Source organism: Balaenoptera acutorostrata, chromosome 6 (assembly GCF_949987535.1).
Source record: "Balaenoptera acutorostrata chromosome 6, mBalAcu1.1, whole genome shotgun sequence".
Classification (NCBI taxonomy): domain Eukaryota; kingdom Metazoa; phylum Chordata; class Mammalia; order Artiodactyla; family Balaenopteridae; genus Balaenoptera; species Balaenoptera acutorostrata.
Genome location: NC_080069.1, coordinates 43,163,837 through 43,179,123, shown reverse-complemented (window position 1 = coordinate 43,179,123; position 15,287 = coordinate 43,163,837). Strand labels below are relative to the sequence as shown.

General features: G+C 52.3%; 1 protein-coding gene across 1 annotated transcript in view; it reads left to right on the top strand.

Moving 5' to 3' along the window:
- The window catches only part of DNAI1 (dynein axonemal intermediate chain 1), a 60,140-nt gene that overhangs the window by 30,639 nt on the left and 14,214 nt on the right, over positions 1-15,287 (top strand). Inside the window, exons 9-12 of the mRNA XM_007177001.2 lie at positions 644-778; positions 4,470-4,554; positions 7,832-7,949; positions 8,209-8,252. Of these exons, the coding sequence (XP_007177063.2) occupies positions 644-778; positions 4,470-4,554; positions 7,832-7,949; positions 8,209-8,252 (382 nt within the window). The remainder of the gene's footprint in view (positions 1-643; positions 779-4,469; positions 4,555-7,831; positions 7,950-8,208; positions 8,253-15,287) is intronic.

Here is a 15,287-nt window from a genome sequence, read left to right as displayed (position 1 = left end):
TTAAATGTAAGGTGTGCCTCTCTGGCCTCCAAGGAGCAGTGGCTGCTCAGATCTGGGGTGCACACAGTGCGGCCTGGGACATTTGCCCAGCCCCAGATCCATGCTGCTTCCTCTGCTACTATCCTTGGGCTTCTCTTACTGTCAAAGCCAGTTAGCAGGGGTTCTCTTACTTTTTGTTTATCTTTTTATGCTGAGAAGTTTTGATCAGGGCTGTAGACAGCCAGCCTGAGCCAATATGTTTATCCCATCCTTATAGGGGGAGTCATTTTAAAAATTTCCTAGTTCAGAGTCTCATAAATCACTATGAAAACTGTGAGCTAGCTGATCTTTGCCCATTTGTTCTGCCCTAGTGGAGGTGGTAGGCTGGAACGATACTGATCTCCAGCTGACAACTGAGCCCCTGGGTTGCAGGGTGGAAAGCCCAGCCCCGGGGTGCTCTGAGAGCCCCTACATTCCTGTCCTAGAGCTGACAGTTAACAGGGAAGACAGACACTGAATACATAATTAAGGTGGGCCAAGTAGAGGATACTATGAAGACCTGTGACGGGTTGAAGATCGACTCCTCAAGCCCTAAAGGCTGAAGAGGAGCTGGCTGGGTGAAGATTTGCCCTAAGATGATCCTTCTCATCTCTCCCTTGCCTAGTGGGAGATCTATGATGCCTACATAGAAGAGCTTGAGAAGCAGGAAAAGACTAAAGAGAAGGAGAAGACAAAGACCCCAGTGGCTAAAAAAATGGGGAAGATGGCGATGAGGAAGATGACATCTATGGAGTCCCAGGTTTGGTGAGGGCTCCCATGGCTCAGTCACAGAGAATGACTGAGTGGTACCTTAGCTCCTGGGTAGACAGAAGCCTGACTGTCTGTGAGGACTTCACAGACACTTAAGGCAGGGTGCTAATGATACTTATGAACAGTTCCTTCCTTGTGGGAAGGTGTGAGGAGAGCTATAACTGCCTCTGGCATTCCACAGATCACCTCAATTTTATATAGGTCTGGAGGCTAGCAGGAATTCAGGATTGTTGGGCTAGGGGGCAACAGAAGACATGAATGTTATTAAAAGCCTGATGTGCACCCTGGAAGAGCTGGGGAGTCTTCCCAGGGCAGAGTGGCATGTGAGGTAAGGCACCACCTCCCTGGCCAAAAGTTCATGGGGATTGGGAGGGTGATTTTCTCTTGGACCTTCAGTCTTTGGGTTTACTTGCACTCAATTCTTCAGGTCCAGGAGCCAAGTCAGAGCTGATCACAGCTGATCATAGAGTCCAAGCCAATGAGTATGGCAACCCTGCGTTGGATTTGCCATGAAGAGCTATGCAAGAATCGTAATAGAGGTCATGGTTGGGAGCTCACTGTGGGTGTAGCCAGCATAGGTTTAGAGATCATCATGGAAGTTAACAGTGATAGGTCACTGCAGGGAGGGTCACCACAGGGAGATGCTGAGGGGCCACATTTGTCCCTTCAATAGAGAGAGAGCTGGGTCAGGAGCCAGAGTCCCATTATGGAGATCAGGATGAGTTTGACGTGCAATGGGGAGGGAAGGACAATGTCCACAAGAAGCCAGGGTCAAGTTCAGCACCTCGGAGAGCTCCCAGACAGCTCTCAGGGAAGTGGTTCTGCTCCACTCCAGAATAGAAGCCAGGTCATACTCTTCCTTCGCCTGAAGTATGCCCACTTCCACTCAATTCCATGTCCGTGAAAAGTCACATTTTAAGGGAGGTTTGAGGGTTCCCGGCCCTGGCTTAATAGGAACTGCCCAATTCCATTTCATTTAATCACAGAGCAAGCACTTGGTGATCATGACCGTGCCGAGTACTGGAACCCTGAGGTGAAAGATAAGTCCCTGCCCTGCAGGTTGCCCTGTCCAGACCCTTAACTTTCCCTGCACCGTTCCCTAGAGGTTAGGGGCTTCAGAGGGGCTGTTGGCCTGGGTCCAGTTTCGCTTGAAGATCCATCTGGGGTTTGGCTATGGGCTCTGGGACCTTGGTTAAAGAAACCTTAACTGCAGTCACCAGGACCCACAGGCCAGAAGAAAGATCCCTGTGACTGAGACTGAAAACTGTCCTTGGGTCTCAGCCCTACCAGAGTTGGTATCTCAGGAGGCAGGACCACACTGGGTTCTTCCAGCTTCGCTAACATGAAAGGCTGTGATGCAGGCAGATTCCAGCCCTCTGGACCAAGAAATACAGTGGAACAGGACACTGGGGGTATAACATAGCCAGTTAATACTTTAGTACTCTGTTCAACCTCCCCCCAACGGAATTGATCTTTAACTGGGAATCCCAAGTACTGGGCCAGGCTATCTGTAGAGCAGATTGGGGGTGGCAGTTGCCTTCCCCTTTGCTGAGGCCCAGCACATGAACAGAGTGATACCCCTTTCTCAGAGACCCAGATCTGATTAGGTTGGTATAAAACTCAAGTGTGTGGGAGGAGAGAAAGCAGAATAACTTCATGATACTCTGTCGGAAGGTCTGCAGTGGTAGATCTCAGGTTTCTGTCTCACTAATGATTTGGGTAAATGTACAGAAATGATCGTAAATTTGTCTTATCTGAGAGATTAGGACAGCAAAGGGGGAAAGGGCTCAGAGGCCACAAGTTCAGTCAGAACCAACAAAGAGCTCTGTCTGCCCAAGTAGCATAGTTTCCGGAAACATACTCTCTCCTCAGAGCGCGTCTGGATTCCTAAGTCTCCCAGGACCAGGACAGTGTGGTCAGGCTGGGTAGGAACTGGCTCTCTGTGTGGGGCTGAGAGCACAGGCCCTAGAGTCCACAGATTTGAGTGTACATCCTGGCTTTGCCACGGAGCTGGATTTTTCTAAAACCTGTTCCCTCATCTTAGACAGCCTAATGATACCTGATTTGCAAGACTGTCGTGAGAACCCAAGATAATATATGCACAGCCCCTAAAATAGTACTTGCTTGATACTGGTTGACAGGTGGCGGCTGTTAATATGCCATGCATGGCTGATGGAGCTGGGAGGGTTCGCCTGAAGGAGTGCTGACTCGAGGAATGAGGCGCTGTCCTCCTACATCAGAGGACCTATCATCTGGCACACAAGTCTCTATGGCTGGAGGACAGAGTTAGGGCCATGGGTATAAGACCCAGGGAAGTAGGTTTCAGCTAACAGGCTGTCTGACCGTACAAGATACTGCCTGACTTGGGGAGACATGTTTGCCAGGAAGCTGCTGAGTGGGAAGGATTCCTGCTTTGGGTCAGGGAATAGGGGGGAGTGGCTGGAACCAGGTGAACTCCGAGAGCTGTGATTATAAGACTCCAGTGAATGTCCTTGGTCAGTTTTCTGAAATAAGCTTGGAGTCAGTTTGAAAACTGATGAGAGAGTCTCAAAGGCAGTCCCCCATGTGTGACTTTGTAAGTAATTCCCCACCACAATGGGCCGCATGTTTCCTCTGACACCACCGTCACCATCACCACCGGGCGCTGGGTTACTAACACCATGGTGCTTATTACATTTAACCCTACAACGACCCCATGACGCAGGTGGCATTATCCATCCCCACTGTATCAGAGTACCCTAAAACACAGAGATGTAATTTACCTAAAGTTGCCACTTGGCTCCTAATCTGTGGGATGGGATGGGGATGCAGGTCTGTGTGGTCCCAGATCCCGTTCTCTTAACCGCTGCCTGACACTGTCAGTCCTGGGAAATCTCATCTTTGAGAGCCATGGGCCTGGCCCTCTGGAGCCCCTCTGGAGGGCTGTCCACTCCACTGGTTCATTCCTGCCACCTGCCCTAAACTCTTTAGGCCCTTCTTGCCAGCCCTAAACTCTTTGCTCCTCTTTTAACCTGCTAAATGGTTTACATTATGGAATTTCACATAATGATGATCTTGTTTTTTTGTTCAGAATGAGTCATTTCCCCCTGACATGAAACTTCATGCTTTCTCTTTGGCCTGGGCCGTGGACAGGGCCCTGGGTCAGGAGTCAGTTCTGCCTTGTACTCCCTGTGTAAAAGCAGGTCTCTTTCCTCTCCCTGGGCCTCTGTGTCCTCCTCAACTCTTGACTAAATAAGTTGGACCAGAAGATCTCTGAGAACTTTAACAGGAGCCCTTGTTGCTCAGGCTGGTGAAACTTCTGTCCCCACCAAAGAAGTCTCCTACCTACCCTGTCTGCTGTCCACTCCAATACCCCTCCTGGGCTCTCTTCAATGCCCTGTCTTGTGCTCAGAGATACGCCTTCCCCAGAATAAGCTCAGGACGAAAGAGCAGGAGGCAGGCTCCGCTCAGGGGCCAAGTATGGCAGTGCAGACTCCTTGTGCCACTTGTGAGCTGGGCGTTCCCAGAAGAGGATGTCAGGGAGAACTGGGCCTTGGGCCACAAAGAGATGCCTTTACAGAGCTATCTGGGGTGGGCGGTGTCAAAGAGGCACTGCTGAACCAATTGTAAGTCAGGGCTGTGGCTCAGGGCACGACCTTCCAGTTGCTGGCTTAGGACCTGTGGCTCCTGTATCTCCACAGAGTGATGACATCACCAAAGTGGCCCAAGCTGCTAAAATCGTGGAGCGGATGATCAACCAGAACACATATGATGATGTTGCTCAAGGTTAGATTTAAAGTGCTGGCAACGACTATTATTACCTGTATTAAAAATCCCTCACACAAAACGAGTACTTGAGTGTCCCATGCTACGTCCTACAGGTGCAAGGGGAGAAAAAATAACCCCTTCTCTGGATGTCACTAGGGAGATAAGACTTAACACAGGTCAAACAGGAGCAATGGCGTAAGAAAAAAATGGGTGTGGTGATGAGATCTGACAATGGTGCAGCAAAAAATCTGCACATTAGTGATTTCATAGCATCTTTCTAACAATCCTGGGAGGCGGCAGAGCAGAGATTTTTATCCCTTCTTCACACACGACAAAGCTAAGGCCAAGGCCACCTGACTAGTGAAAGGCATAGAGGACCCAAACCTAGGTCTTAAGCCTCCTAATTCTGTGCTCTGTTCTCTACTCTGTCCAGCTTAGGGACCATATACGTGATAGAATGCAGACAGAAACTGCTCTGGGGATCCTCAAGAATGGAGGAGGGGAAGTGAGGAGTGACAGCAGTCAAGGAAGGCGTCAGGGAGGGCTGAGCTGGATGCCAAGGGATAAGCAGAGTTTGAGTGGGAGATTAGCAGAGGGCAGATGTGCTGGGCAGGAGACAGCACGAGCAGTGACTCAGCGGTGAAAATGAATTGGAAAGGACTCTGGGGACAAGGGGCAGCAGGCTCAGTGACCCCGACAGGGGCTCTGTTGGAAAGTGGTGAGAGTTCAGGCTGGAGAAGTGGTCGGGGCCAGTTAAGGAAGGGCCTTGAATGTCGCGCAGGGAATCTGAGCTTTCTCTGCAGAGAGTTCAAAGATACCGTCCGGGCAGGGACACAGCCTGAGGAGAGCAGGGCTGGAGGAGGGTACCACTAGGCAGAATACAGCGGCAGAGGCGAGGGTGAGGTTCCGGTGTGGGTGGAGTGGGCCTCACTGCACCTTACCCAGAATGCATCATCAGGGTTGGAGAAAAAGGTGCAGTTACAACAGTGAACAGCAACCACCAGCCTTCCCTGGGAAGGGCCTATGTACCAGGCGTTGTACTGTGCAATTTACATGTATTATTTTATTTCATCCTGACAGCCACACTGTCAGGTGAAAACCACTATTATCTCCATTTTATAGATGAGACATTCAGGCTGAAATGTCGCCACTTGTTCGAAAACACAGCTAGTGTGTGGTGTCAGCGGCACAACCAGGACTCGAACACAGGCCCCCTGGATCCATAGCCTAAGCACTTTAGCACGAGGCCACAGAGCCACTGAGCTGGAAGAGGCATTTCAAATAAACACTCAATAGGTCTATGTGAGTGATTAATTAGTGACGAGGTGAAGAAAGAGATTGATTCAGAAACGCTTAAATCCTGGGGGCCTGGGAAATTCTGGTGTCTTTGACAGGGCCAGGGAAACGGAATCCTTCCCATGGCATGAACAGCACATTCCCAAGTGGCTTGTAGTTCCCTAAGAGGTTGTGCATTTATTTGGAGCAGCTGCCTCCCCAGAGTTGGCAGCTCCCCGCTGCTGGCTGGTCTCCTCTGCTGACAGTCCAGGGCTCTTCTTGGTGACTTGATGCTCATTGCTCACCCATGGGACAGAGAAACCAGGGCTGCCAAGACCAGCAGCCTAAACAAGCCCCCTTGTTATCATTCAGGCTGGAAAATGACCTTGAGTGCTTTTCAAAGCTGTCAAAGTACAAGGTAGCTGTGAATGAATTTGTCACTCACACAGCTTGGCTTCCTGAAACCCAGACTCTGCAATCAGCCCACCAAAGAGCTGCAAACATGATTAATATCCATGGAGAAATTGGCCTTGGTGAACCTTTTTCATTTATAAGAACACAGTCACATAAAAATGCATTGAACCTTGATTTGCTTAAATTGCATACACTTTTCCCTTTGGGAAGAAGTGAAAACAGAGAAGTGTTACCAATTAATCTCCTCTCTGAAACAAAGTCTTTTCAAAGATAGTCTGAGCTCAGGCATCTCTGATGTGATCAAGGCTCATGCCTCTGACCACTCTAATTTTTTTTTTTGTCTGAGCCATTTTTGAGGGCTGACTGTTGTCCCCAAACCTCGAAGTGTGGGGCGTTGTGAGAGAGGCTGAGGCCATGCCTGGGCATGTCCTTGACCACGTTGGATAAGAGGATCATTTTCTAATGGGTTGGAAAGAAGACCAAGAACCATTTCCCTTCTGTTGATCTATTTTGTTGCCGTCTTTAAACAGTCATCAGGTGTCTGCTCTGTGGCTGGCCTTGTGCTAGGCACTGCGGGTCCAGAGATGAAAATAACGTGCTTCCTGCTCCCCAGGAGCTGTCTGCCGGGGGGAGACAGGCAAAAGGATAAAGAGGGGCAACGCTGTATGACACACGTTTCAGCGGATGAGAGGCAGGGCTGGGACAGAGGAGGAGGTGAGCTCTGCTCAGCAAGAAAGTGAAGGCCTCACAGAGCAGGGGGAGTTTGAGCTGGATCTAGAGTGAGTGGGAGTTTTCAGGAGGAGCAGGACATTTTAGACACTGTTTGACATAGAGGGTAGGTGAACAGTTGGCTGGAAATGACATGGAAGTAGTGGCCAGGAGCCTCGGTTTGACCAGGGAACCCCTGTGCAAGGGGAGCCATCGAGGGGTTTTCAGGGCAGTAGGGGAGGTGGTTTATTCTGCAGAATGTGAACTGGAGGAGGAGTGTCTGGAGGTAGAGAGACCTGCTAGGAGGGTGGCGTTAAGAGTCTGGGTGATGGCTTTTGGGGCCTGAACCTAGGAAGTGGCTATTCGTCTGGACAGAAGTGAATGGACTAAAAAGATAATCAGAAGGAAAACATGAGAAATGATGGAAAAAGATCAGTCAAGGTTTACCAAGATTTCTGGTTTAGACAAGTAGAAGGATGGAGGGGGCTTCTACCTAAGTTAGAGGAAGTGGGAGGTAGAGACAATTTAGGGCAGGAGATGAACTTGAGCTCAGAGGACCCATGAGGGAACCAAGGCAGCTTCACTCCAGCGGGGCTTGGCAGTGGATATGAAGATGGACAGACCTGGAATTATTATCCTCGAGGACATAACCACTTTAATGTAATTTACCTCCAAAAACAACAACGACAGTAACAACAACATTGTAGAGAGCTTACTCTGTGCCAGGTATTTTTCTAAGTACTTCACATATATTAGCAGTTAATCCTCACAACAGTCCTTTGAGATAGGTACTATGACTATTCCCACTCTGAAATACAAAGAGGTTAATTGATTTGGCCGAGGAGGTCCAGACAGAAAGTGGCAGTCCCAGGGCTGACTCAGCCTGTGTGTGTTTAAGATTTCAAGTACTACGAGGATGCTGCTGACGAATACCGGGACCAGGAGGGTACGCTGCTGCCTCTCTGGAAGTTCCAAAATGACAAAGCCAAGCGCCTGGCCGTCACCGCCCTCTGCTGGTGAGTATAGACATTGCAGAAAACCTGGAATCCCTGAGCGCCTGCTGGGTGCCAAGCCCTGAGCAGGGCGCTTCTACCGCGCTTACTCACTTTGAAGGTGACGCGTAGCATTATGGAAAAAAGTGACACTGGGATTCTTATGGGATCGTCCCCGGTCTCTAAGCTCAACAGTAGATGTCTACAGTGTAGTTAAGGCACCACTGTACATGGGAGAGCCACGTCCATTTCCTGGGCCAAGGGGTTCTTATTTCTTTTGCAGGAATCCAAAGTACAATGATCTGTTTGCAGTGGGACATGGCTCCTGTAAGTAATCTGGCTATTTGTTCATTTTCTCACTCAACCAGCAAACACGAAGTACCTACTCAGTGCAGAGCTCTTTGCCAGGTGTGAAAGATACAAAGATGACTATGTCTAGCACCCTCAGGGTGCTCACAGTCTAATGGAGAAGACCCACTGTCATACTGGCATTTAGTGCTGGATGAAGGAATATGCCAAAATGAGCCTCGAAGGAGTTATTATGGTAAAGAAAGAGGGGGAGAGGACTTCTGGCAGAGGGAGCTGCACATGCAAAGGTCTGGAGGCATGAGAGATATGGCAGGAAATGAAGCTGTAGAGGGGGCAGGGTTAGCCCGCAAAGGGCTTGGTAAGCCATTCCAGGAAACTTGGACCTTCTCCGGAGGGGAAAACACTGAAGGAATTTGAGAAGGGCTGGGACACAACCACTGCAGGGGAGATTTGCAGGCGTGAGACTGGAGGCTGGAGACCAGCTAGGAGACTGGGGAGGCATCCCAAGGAGAGATGGCAGGATCTGAACCACCAGCGTGGAGTGGAGATGGAGAAGTGGATTTGAGAAGGATGAGAAGGTAGACTGGACCAGACCTGGGGAGGGATTTGGTGGTGAGGGCTGAAGGAGGAGAGTTTCCTGAGCAGGCCCTGGAGCAGGCGGGGTGGGGAAGGGGGGCAAGCGCTTGACGTTCATCACTGGCCCCGAACCCTGGGAGACCACCGCCTTCCGGGACGCTCCCGTCCCCGCCAGTTTCCATCACCCCACAGCAGGAGGCAGCACCGTGGAAACTGAGTGGCACTTTGCTTTCCCTTCGTGTTCCTTGGTCCCTGCAGAAGCCCCTGCCTCTGCACTGGCCTGGGCGTTCCCTCTTCCTAACGGGAGAGGGCCCCATACTTCGCGTTAGCCGCAGCTCCCTAGGCGAACAACATGTTTTCTGGCTAGGAGGATTAGCTTCTGCGAACAGAAAAACCTTCCCATTCTCCAAGCTGCTGCTGGCTGGCAGGCATACAAGCTCCTGGTCTCTGCCCCTCAGACCGCCTGTCCGCCCAGCCCATTCTTTGACCGGTGTCGGGGAGGGAGGGGAGGGCCAGGAGGAGTGGGTGTTTGTCATTCCTCTCAGGGAGAAGCCCTTGGAGCTGCTCCCAGTCTCATGGTCTGGGCCGCCTTTGAGGATGCCCTAAATGCCCGCTTTGTGTCCCCACTCCTGAGGATGGGCTACTGCCAAGAGGGAAGCGCCCACCCCCTCTGGCAGGGAACTAGCACATTCCTCCCCCTCTGCTGCAGCTACTGGGCCGGGAACAGGGTGGGGGGCTGAGCAGGCCCTCCCAGGAGTGGGTGTGGACCCCTCTCTGAGGCTGATCAGCCCAGGCTCTCTGCCCAGGACTGAGGTGGGGATGTGGGGTGCTCCCCAGCAGGTGGGAGGAGAAACTGCTTCAGCTCTAGCCCTATCCTCCTCTCGCCGAGGGCCAGGAGGGGCGTCAGCTGGTTGGGGGTCATATAGAGATTGTCCATGGGAGCAGCCTTAGCCAGGAGCGGTGGAGAAGAGTAACCCACCCCCCAGGAATCGATGGCCCCAAGCCTAACAGGCCCAGAGGCCTCCTTTGGGCAGGCACACACCCAGGAAGGGTCTCTTTGTCCTTTGTTGGCCACATCCACGTGCCTGGATGGCACCGCTATCAGCGGCAGACCTTCTGGCTGGAGGGTCACTTCCCATTGGTATGACCTGGGGCCAGAGGCTGCTCTCAGCCTTGGTGTTTTCACTGGTGACCTGGAGAGGCTGACACCTGCCGGCCCTTTGTCCCAGGGCCGTCATGAGACATGCGTGGAAGAAAAGCAGCAAATGTGCCCCATGAGCTGTAGGAACCACTCGCACATAAAGGACAACCATTGCTGACTTGTCTGGCATTCTGTCTCCTAGCTTTCCTGCAGGACCCTCCGGGGCCCTGAGCAGAGAGCGGGGGCTATAGGGACAGAGGGGTATCAGACAAGGCGCCTACCTCTTCTCTTAGAGAGCTGGGCCCGGCAGCAGCGGCGGCGGCGGCGGTGGTATTTGCTGTCACTGGTACGGGAGCTGTTGACCAGTTTTCCAAAGGGCATCTATTCTCCAGAGCCTTGTACGTGTCAGCATCAATCTGCAGAGGCCTGAGCAGAGCCAGGCTGGGCTGGAATGCAGAAGGGCCCCTGCATTCACTCCTGAGGTCGCCCCTGGGAGTCCCATGCTCTCAAGTGCCCAGGTGCCTCCCTGGAAGAAAGAGGGGCAAAGCTGAGGCAGGCAAAAGGCACCGTAGTTACTGGACGGGGTCATTGTGAGGGGCAGCTGGCTCACCAGCGTCCATCACACTGTCTTTGGAAATTCCCAGCAGCCAACCTGCCATTATCAGACCCGGCCTCCTGTGGACAGACTCTAAAGTGAGAATTTGGGTTTGTTGTTGGGTTTGACCCTGATGAGTTCAGCCCAGGGCTCCTTTTGCCTGGAATTCCCAGATGTTGATTCTCTGACCCAGCCAAATAAGACTTGGGCAGGGGTAGGCATGCACCCTAGGAAGGACTGGGGCCAAGGCTGGTTGTCTGGAGCCAGGCCAGGAGCAAGCAGGTGAGGAAAAGAGCCCGGGCAGTTGCCTGCAACAGCACAGAAGCGATCACACCCGCCTCCCCTCGTGGCTGCTGGGTACCAGATGGTGGACACGTCAGGCTGCATGTAGGGCAGAGACTGGGGTGCCCTCTAGGGCCAGGCTCCGTGTCTCAGCAGAGTGAAGAAAGGCTGTCAGCAGGTGAAAGGTGGAGGAACACTGGAAGGCAAAGGAGCTAGTCTAGGAAGAGCTGGCCCACGGGGCAAAGCTGGGATGCAATTATATCAGCCTGCTGCACTGAAGGGGTGCTTTCCAGCCCATTAGGCAGTTCACAGCAGGGAAATGGGGACTCCTAGTGATCTGTTGGGCAGGGATGGTGGAACAGATCCTAGACACTGTGTGGTCCTGACTGGCTATCACACAGGAGACGGGGAGGAAGCCTCCCAGCAGGACACATCTTAGAAAGGCAGAAGAGCCAGCTGTCCCTCAGCCCAGCCTCTGAGGGACAGCACCCTCAAAAGGGGCCAAAGTCAGGCCCTGAGTCCCAGCACTAAACCCATTCCCACTCTGCCCCATCACCTCCTGGCTGGTCCCTCAGCCTGCCCAGGCCAGGGATACACTTGTAGGGATTTAAATCTTTCCTGATCATTTATTTGTCAGCTTCACTAATTAAGCAGTGTTAATTTCATTTACTGAAAATGGAAATTCATCCACCTCATTTCTCCCCGTTCATCCTCCACACACAAAATCCATCACTCCTCAGCTGCAGGCTGTGTAAAATTTACAGGACTAATTATGTTGTCAGGTCTCTTTGTAAATACAGTCCATAAAGGCCACTGTGCTCACCGGGTTGTAGTGCAAGGGCATTCCCATTGTTAGTTTAATTACTGGTTAGTTATTTAGGTTCTCAAATGTTTGCCTCATTTTCCCTAAATCATATTAAATGTCCCGCTTGATGTATTCTGTCTCCAAGGCCTTGCTCCTATTTCCCACACTGTTTAAATATGACTTCTAATCAGGTGAGAGCTCTTGGAAAAGCCCAGCTACCTGGAAGGCTGGATCCAGCCTGGCACCACGGTCTCTGGGCCACACTGGAGGTTTGGAACACTCTAGCACTGATGTACTTTCTTGGGGGCAGCCTTGGGCCAGTCCCCTGCCTTTGGAGACTGAAAATCCTAACCCAAGGGGCATATCTGTTCCTGGAGTCCAAGGTGGCAGGGCTGGGGTGTGGGAAACTGAGGGAGGGTTTCATTATTGTCATCAGAAGAGCTGGGGATCATTGCCTCCATCCCCCTGACTTCTAGAGGGATTGCTTCCAAACCACCCCAGAAAAAGGTACCATCTGCAGGGCTGTTGGGCTGAACCCCACAGGCCTGCAAGCCTGGTAACTGCCCAGCTGTGAGACCAAAGAAGGAGCCCAGAGAAAGTGACAGAGACACCTGCAACTTATTGGATAGGGAATCTTACAAGTCAGAAGCAAAAGGTCCTGGAGCAACACCCACACCGTGTATGGCAGACAGGACATGGCCACAATCCTTGCTGCTGGGGGAGAAGGAGGCTACCATTTATAGGGGGAATTGGCATCAGGTTGGCTCATCAGTCGCCAGGGAAACCAGCAGCCGGGGCAGGGGGCAAGCACGTAGGTAGTTACCGATTAAGTCCTATGATTAAGAGAATTAGATGGTCATGTGAGTAAGGTGTAGGTGAAGCAGGGACTGGTTGATCAGGGGATGCTCAGAGAGCAAGAGAACAGCCATCCTGAGTGGCCTCTCCCTCTGATTCCTAAAAGTAGAGTTTGGGTCAACCTTCCCTGAAAGCCTACTGTATTAGTTTCCTATTGCTGAGGTAACAAATTACTGTGAACATGATGGCTTAAAACAACACAAATTTATTATCTTACAGTTCTGGAGGTCAGACATCTAAAATGGGTTTTGCTGAGCAAAAATCAAAATGAATTTTGATTCATTTGAATCAAATGAATTTTGATTTGAATCAAATGAATTTTGATTCATTTGAATCAAATGAATCAATGAATGAAGCAGGACTTCATCCTTTTGGAGGCTCTAGGGGACCATCCATTTCCCTGCCTTTCCCAGTTTCGAGGCTGCCCATATTCCATGGCTTGTGGCCTCCTTCCAGCTAGCAATTGCATCATTGCGATATCTGCTTCTGTTGTCACACCTCCTTCTCTGACTCTCCTGCCTCCTTCTTTCCCTTATAAGGACCCCTGTGATTACACCGGGTCCACCCGGATAATCCAGGATAATCTCCCCATCTCAAGGTCTTTAATTTAATCACATCTATAAAATCCCTTTTGCTGTGCAAAGTAACATATTTATGGGCTCCGGAGATTAGGACATGGACATTTGGGGGGCATTATTCTGCCTACCACAGCCCCCTCCGAGTGCCTTTTTCATGCCTTAATAAGGGAGTCATTAAACAGCTGCTGCCCTAGAGTCAGCCCTGGGCTGGATTCATTTGGGAGCCACAGGAAGAGAGGAGGAGGCCTGCTGACCGACACTGGCTTGGTATCCTTGTCTCTGCAGCTTGTCATCTGCTTCCCTCTGACCACTGACCTGGCTTTAGCCAGATGCCCCAACATGCCCTCTGTCTGCCTTGCCCTCTCTGAATCCTGAGCAGAAGCCCAGGCTTCTCCTGACAGCCAGAACTCTCCAGAGTGATCTAGAGCTCTTCCTTGTTAGGGCAGGGGTAGAGCTGTGGGGCGGAGGCCCACAATGGTGACTGCCAGTCCAAGAAGGCATCCATCCATGCTCCTCACTGGGCACTACTCTGCTAGGGCCCTGGGAGAGGGACTTGAGGGCAGTGAGAACTTTGGTCTATGGTGGAATTAAGCCACCCGTCCCCTGAGACCATGGCTTTCTGAGAACCGCCAGATTAGGCTCTATTAGGGAGTTGATTCTCCTCCCCCAAATCTCATGGATCATTGAGGGTCAGAGTCAGGGAGGCCTTAGAGATTACCCAGCAGAGCAGGGTTAGCAGGAGGCAACTCTCTCCCTGGACAGAGTAAGCCTTCTGGGCCACGCCAGGGCATGCTCCCTCACTCCGTCCTTTGGTGGCAGGCTAAGGAAAAGACCTGCTCACAACCACCTGTAATAATGCGGTACAGGTAGAGGAGTTCCTGGGGGTAGGGTGGGCACTCACAGAGGAGAGGCTGAAGGGTCTAGAAGCCTTCCTGGAGAAGGGCAGAAGTGCAGAGTGGAGCTAAGGGCAGGCCAGCGGCCCTCTCCCCCTGCCTTGGAGTCACACACCACGTGGTTTCTCCTCCCCACCTCCCCTCCGCCCTCCCTCCGTCTTTCTCTCCCTTTCCCTTCCTCTGTTCCTCTTTCCCTTTCACCCAGCCACACGTACTCACTGAAATCCTATGGCCTAGAATAACCTGGAATTCCTTCACTGGCCCCAGACTTCAGGGCTCCTGCCTCCATGTAATGGAGTGTGGGGCTGGGGGCTCCCATCTGTGTCACTGGGCCCTCCGGTCCTGCTGTGGGGAGCCAGGTAGTCTGTGGGATTCAGGACAAAGTATCCCAGGGCCCAGGGCCCAAGGCTCTGTGAGCCTTGAGCCTGATGGGATTGTATCTCTCACTGGGAACTGAGGCGCTGTAGGTGACCTTGATGCCAATGTCTTACTGGGACTGCTGGTGACCTGGTTGGCGGCATCATATTGGGAATGATGGCAGGCTGGGCGATGATGTCACTAGGACTGCTGGTAGCCTGAGCAACGATATTACATGGAGACCATTGGTGGTCTGAGTAGCGATGTCATTTTAGGACTTTTAGAAGACAAGAACCCCGGAGCAGAAGCATTTTCCTTCCTGAACCACTGCGTGCCCTCCCTGTGGCTCAAGCTGGACCCTCGTACCTTCTTCTCCAGGGGCAGCCCCCTCCTTGCACAGGAAGACTCCCGTGCAATTGATCAGGGGAGAGGTTCCTGACAGGAGTCCCAGAGCTGGTGACAATTAGCCACAGCAAGGGGAGGTGGGCTCCCCCACAGACCGCTGCACTGGTGGGCAGGCCGGCTGGCCTCAGCTTCCAACTCTGCCCACCTAAGGCCAGCCTGGCTCCTGGCTGCTCCCTGCTCCCTAACCCTGGCTCCCAGGAAGCATCCGCTGTGCTTGCAGAGTGCCCAGGGTGAGGATACCTGGGACCTGGTCACAGCTGAGCTCACGCCCAGAGCCCAGGGAGCCCAGCCCAGACTGTCCCTGAGCCCAGCCCAGTCACCTGCTCCCTCAAGAAAGGGGCAGCCTTAGAAACGAGACAGAGAGAATGACTCAGCAAAGCTCACCAAGTTGGGGCTGCTTCGCTATCCTTCCCGCCCAAGGGCCCCTCACCTCAGGACTGGCCACTCTGTGAGGAGGGCCCAGGCCTGCAGTGGCCAGGGGCAGAGGAGAGAGCCCTGGGGGGCCGGCGGAGCTAAAAGGCTGCCTTAGCATAGGGCCCCCAAGACAGGGGGCTGCTCTAGACTTC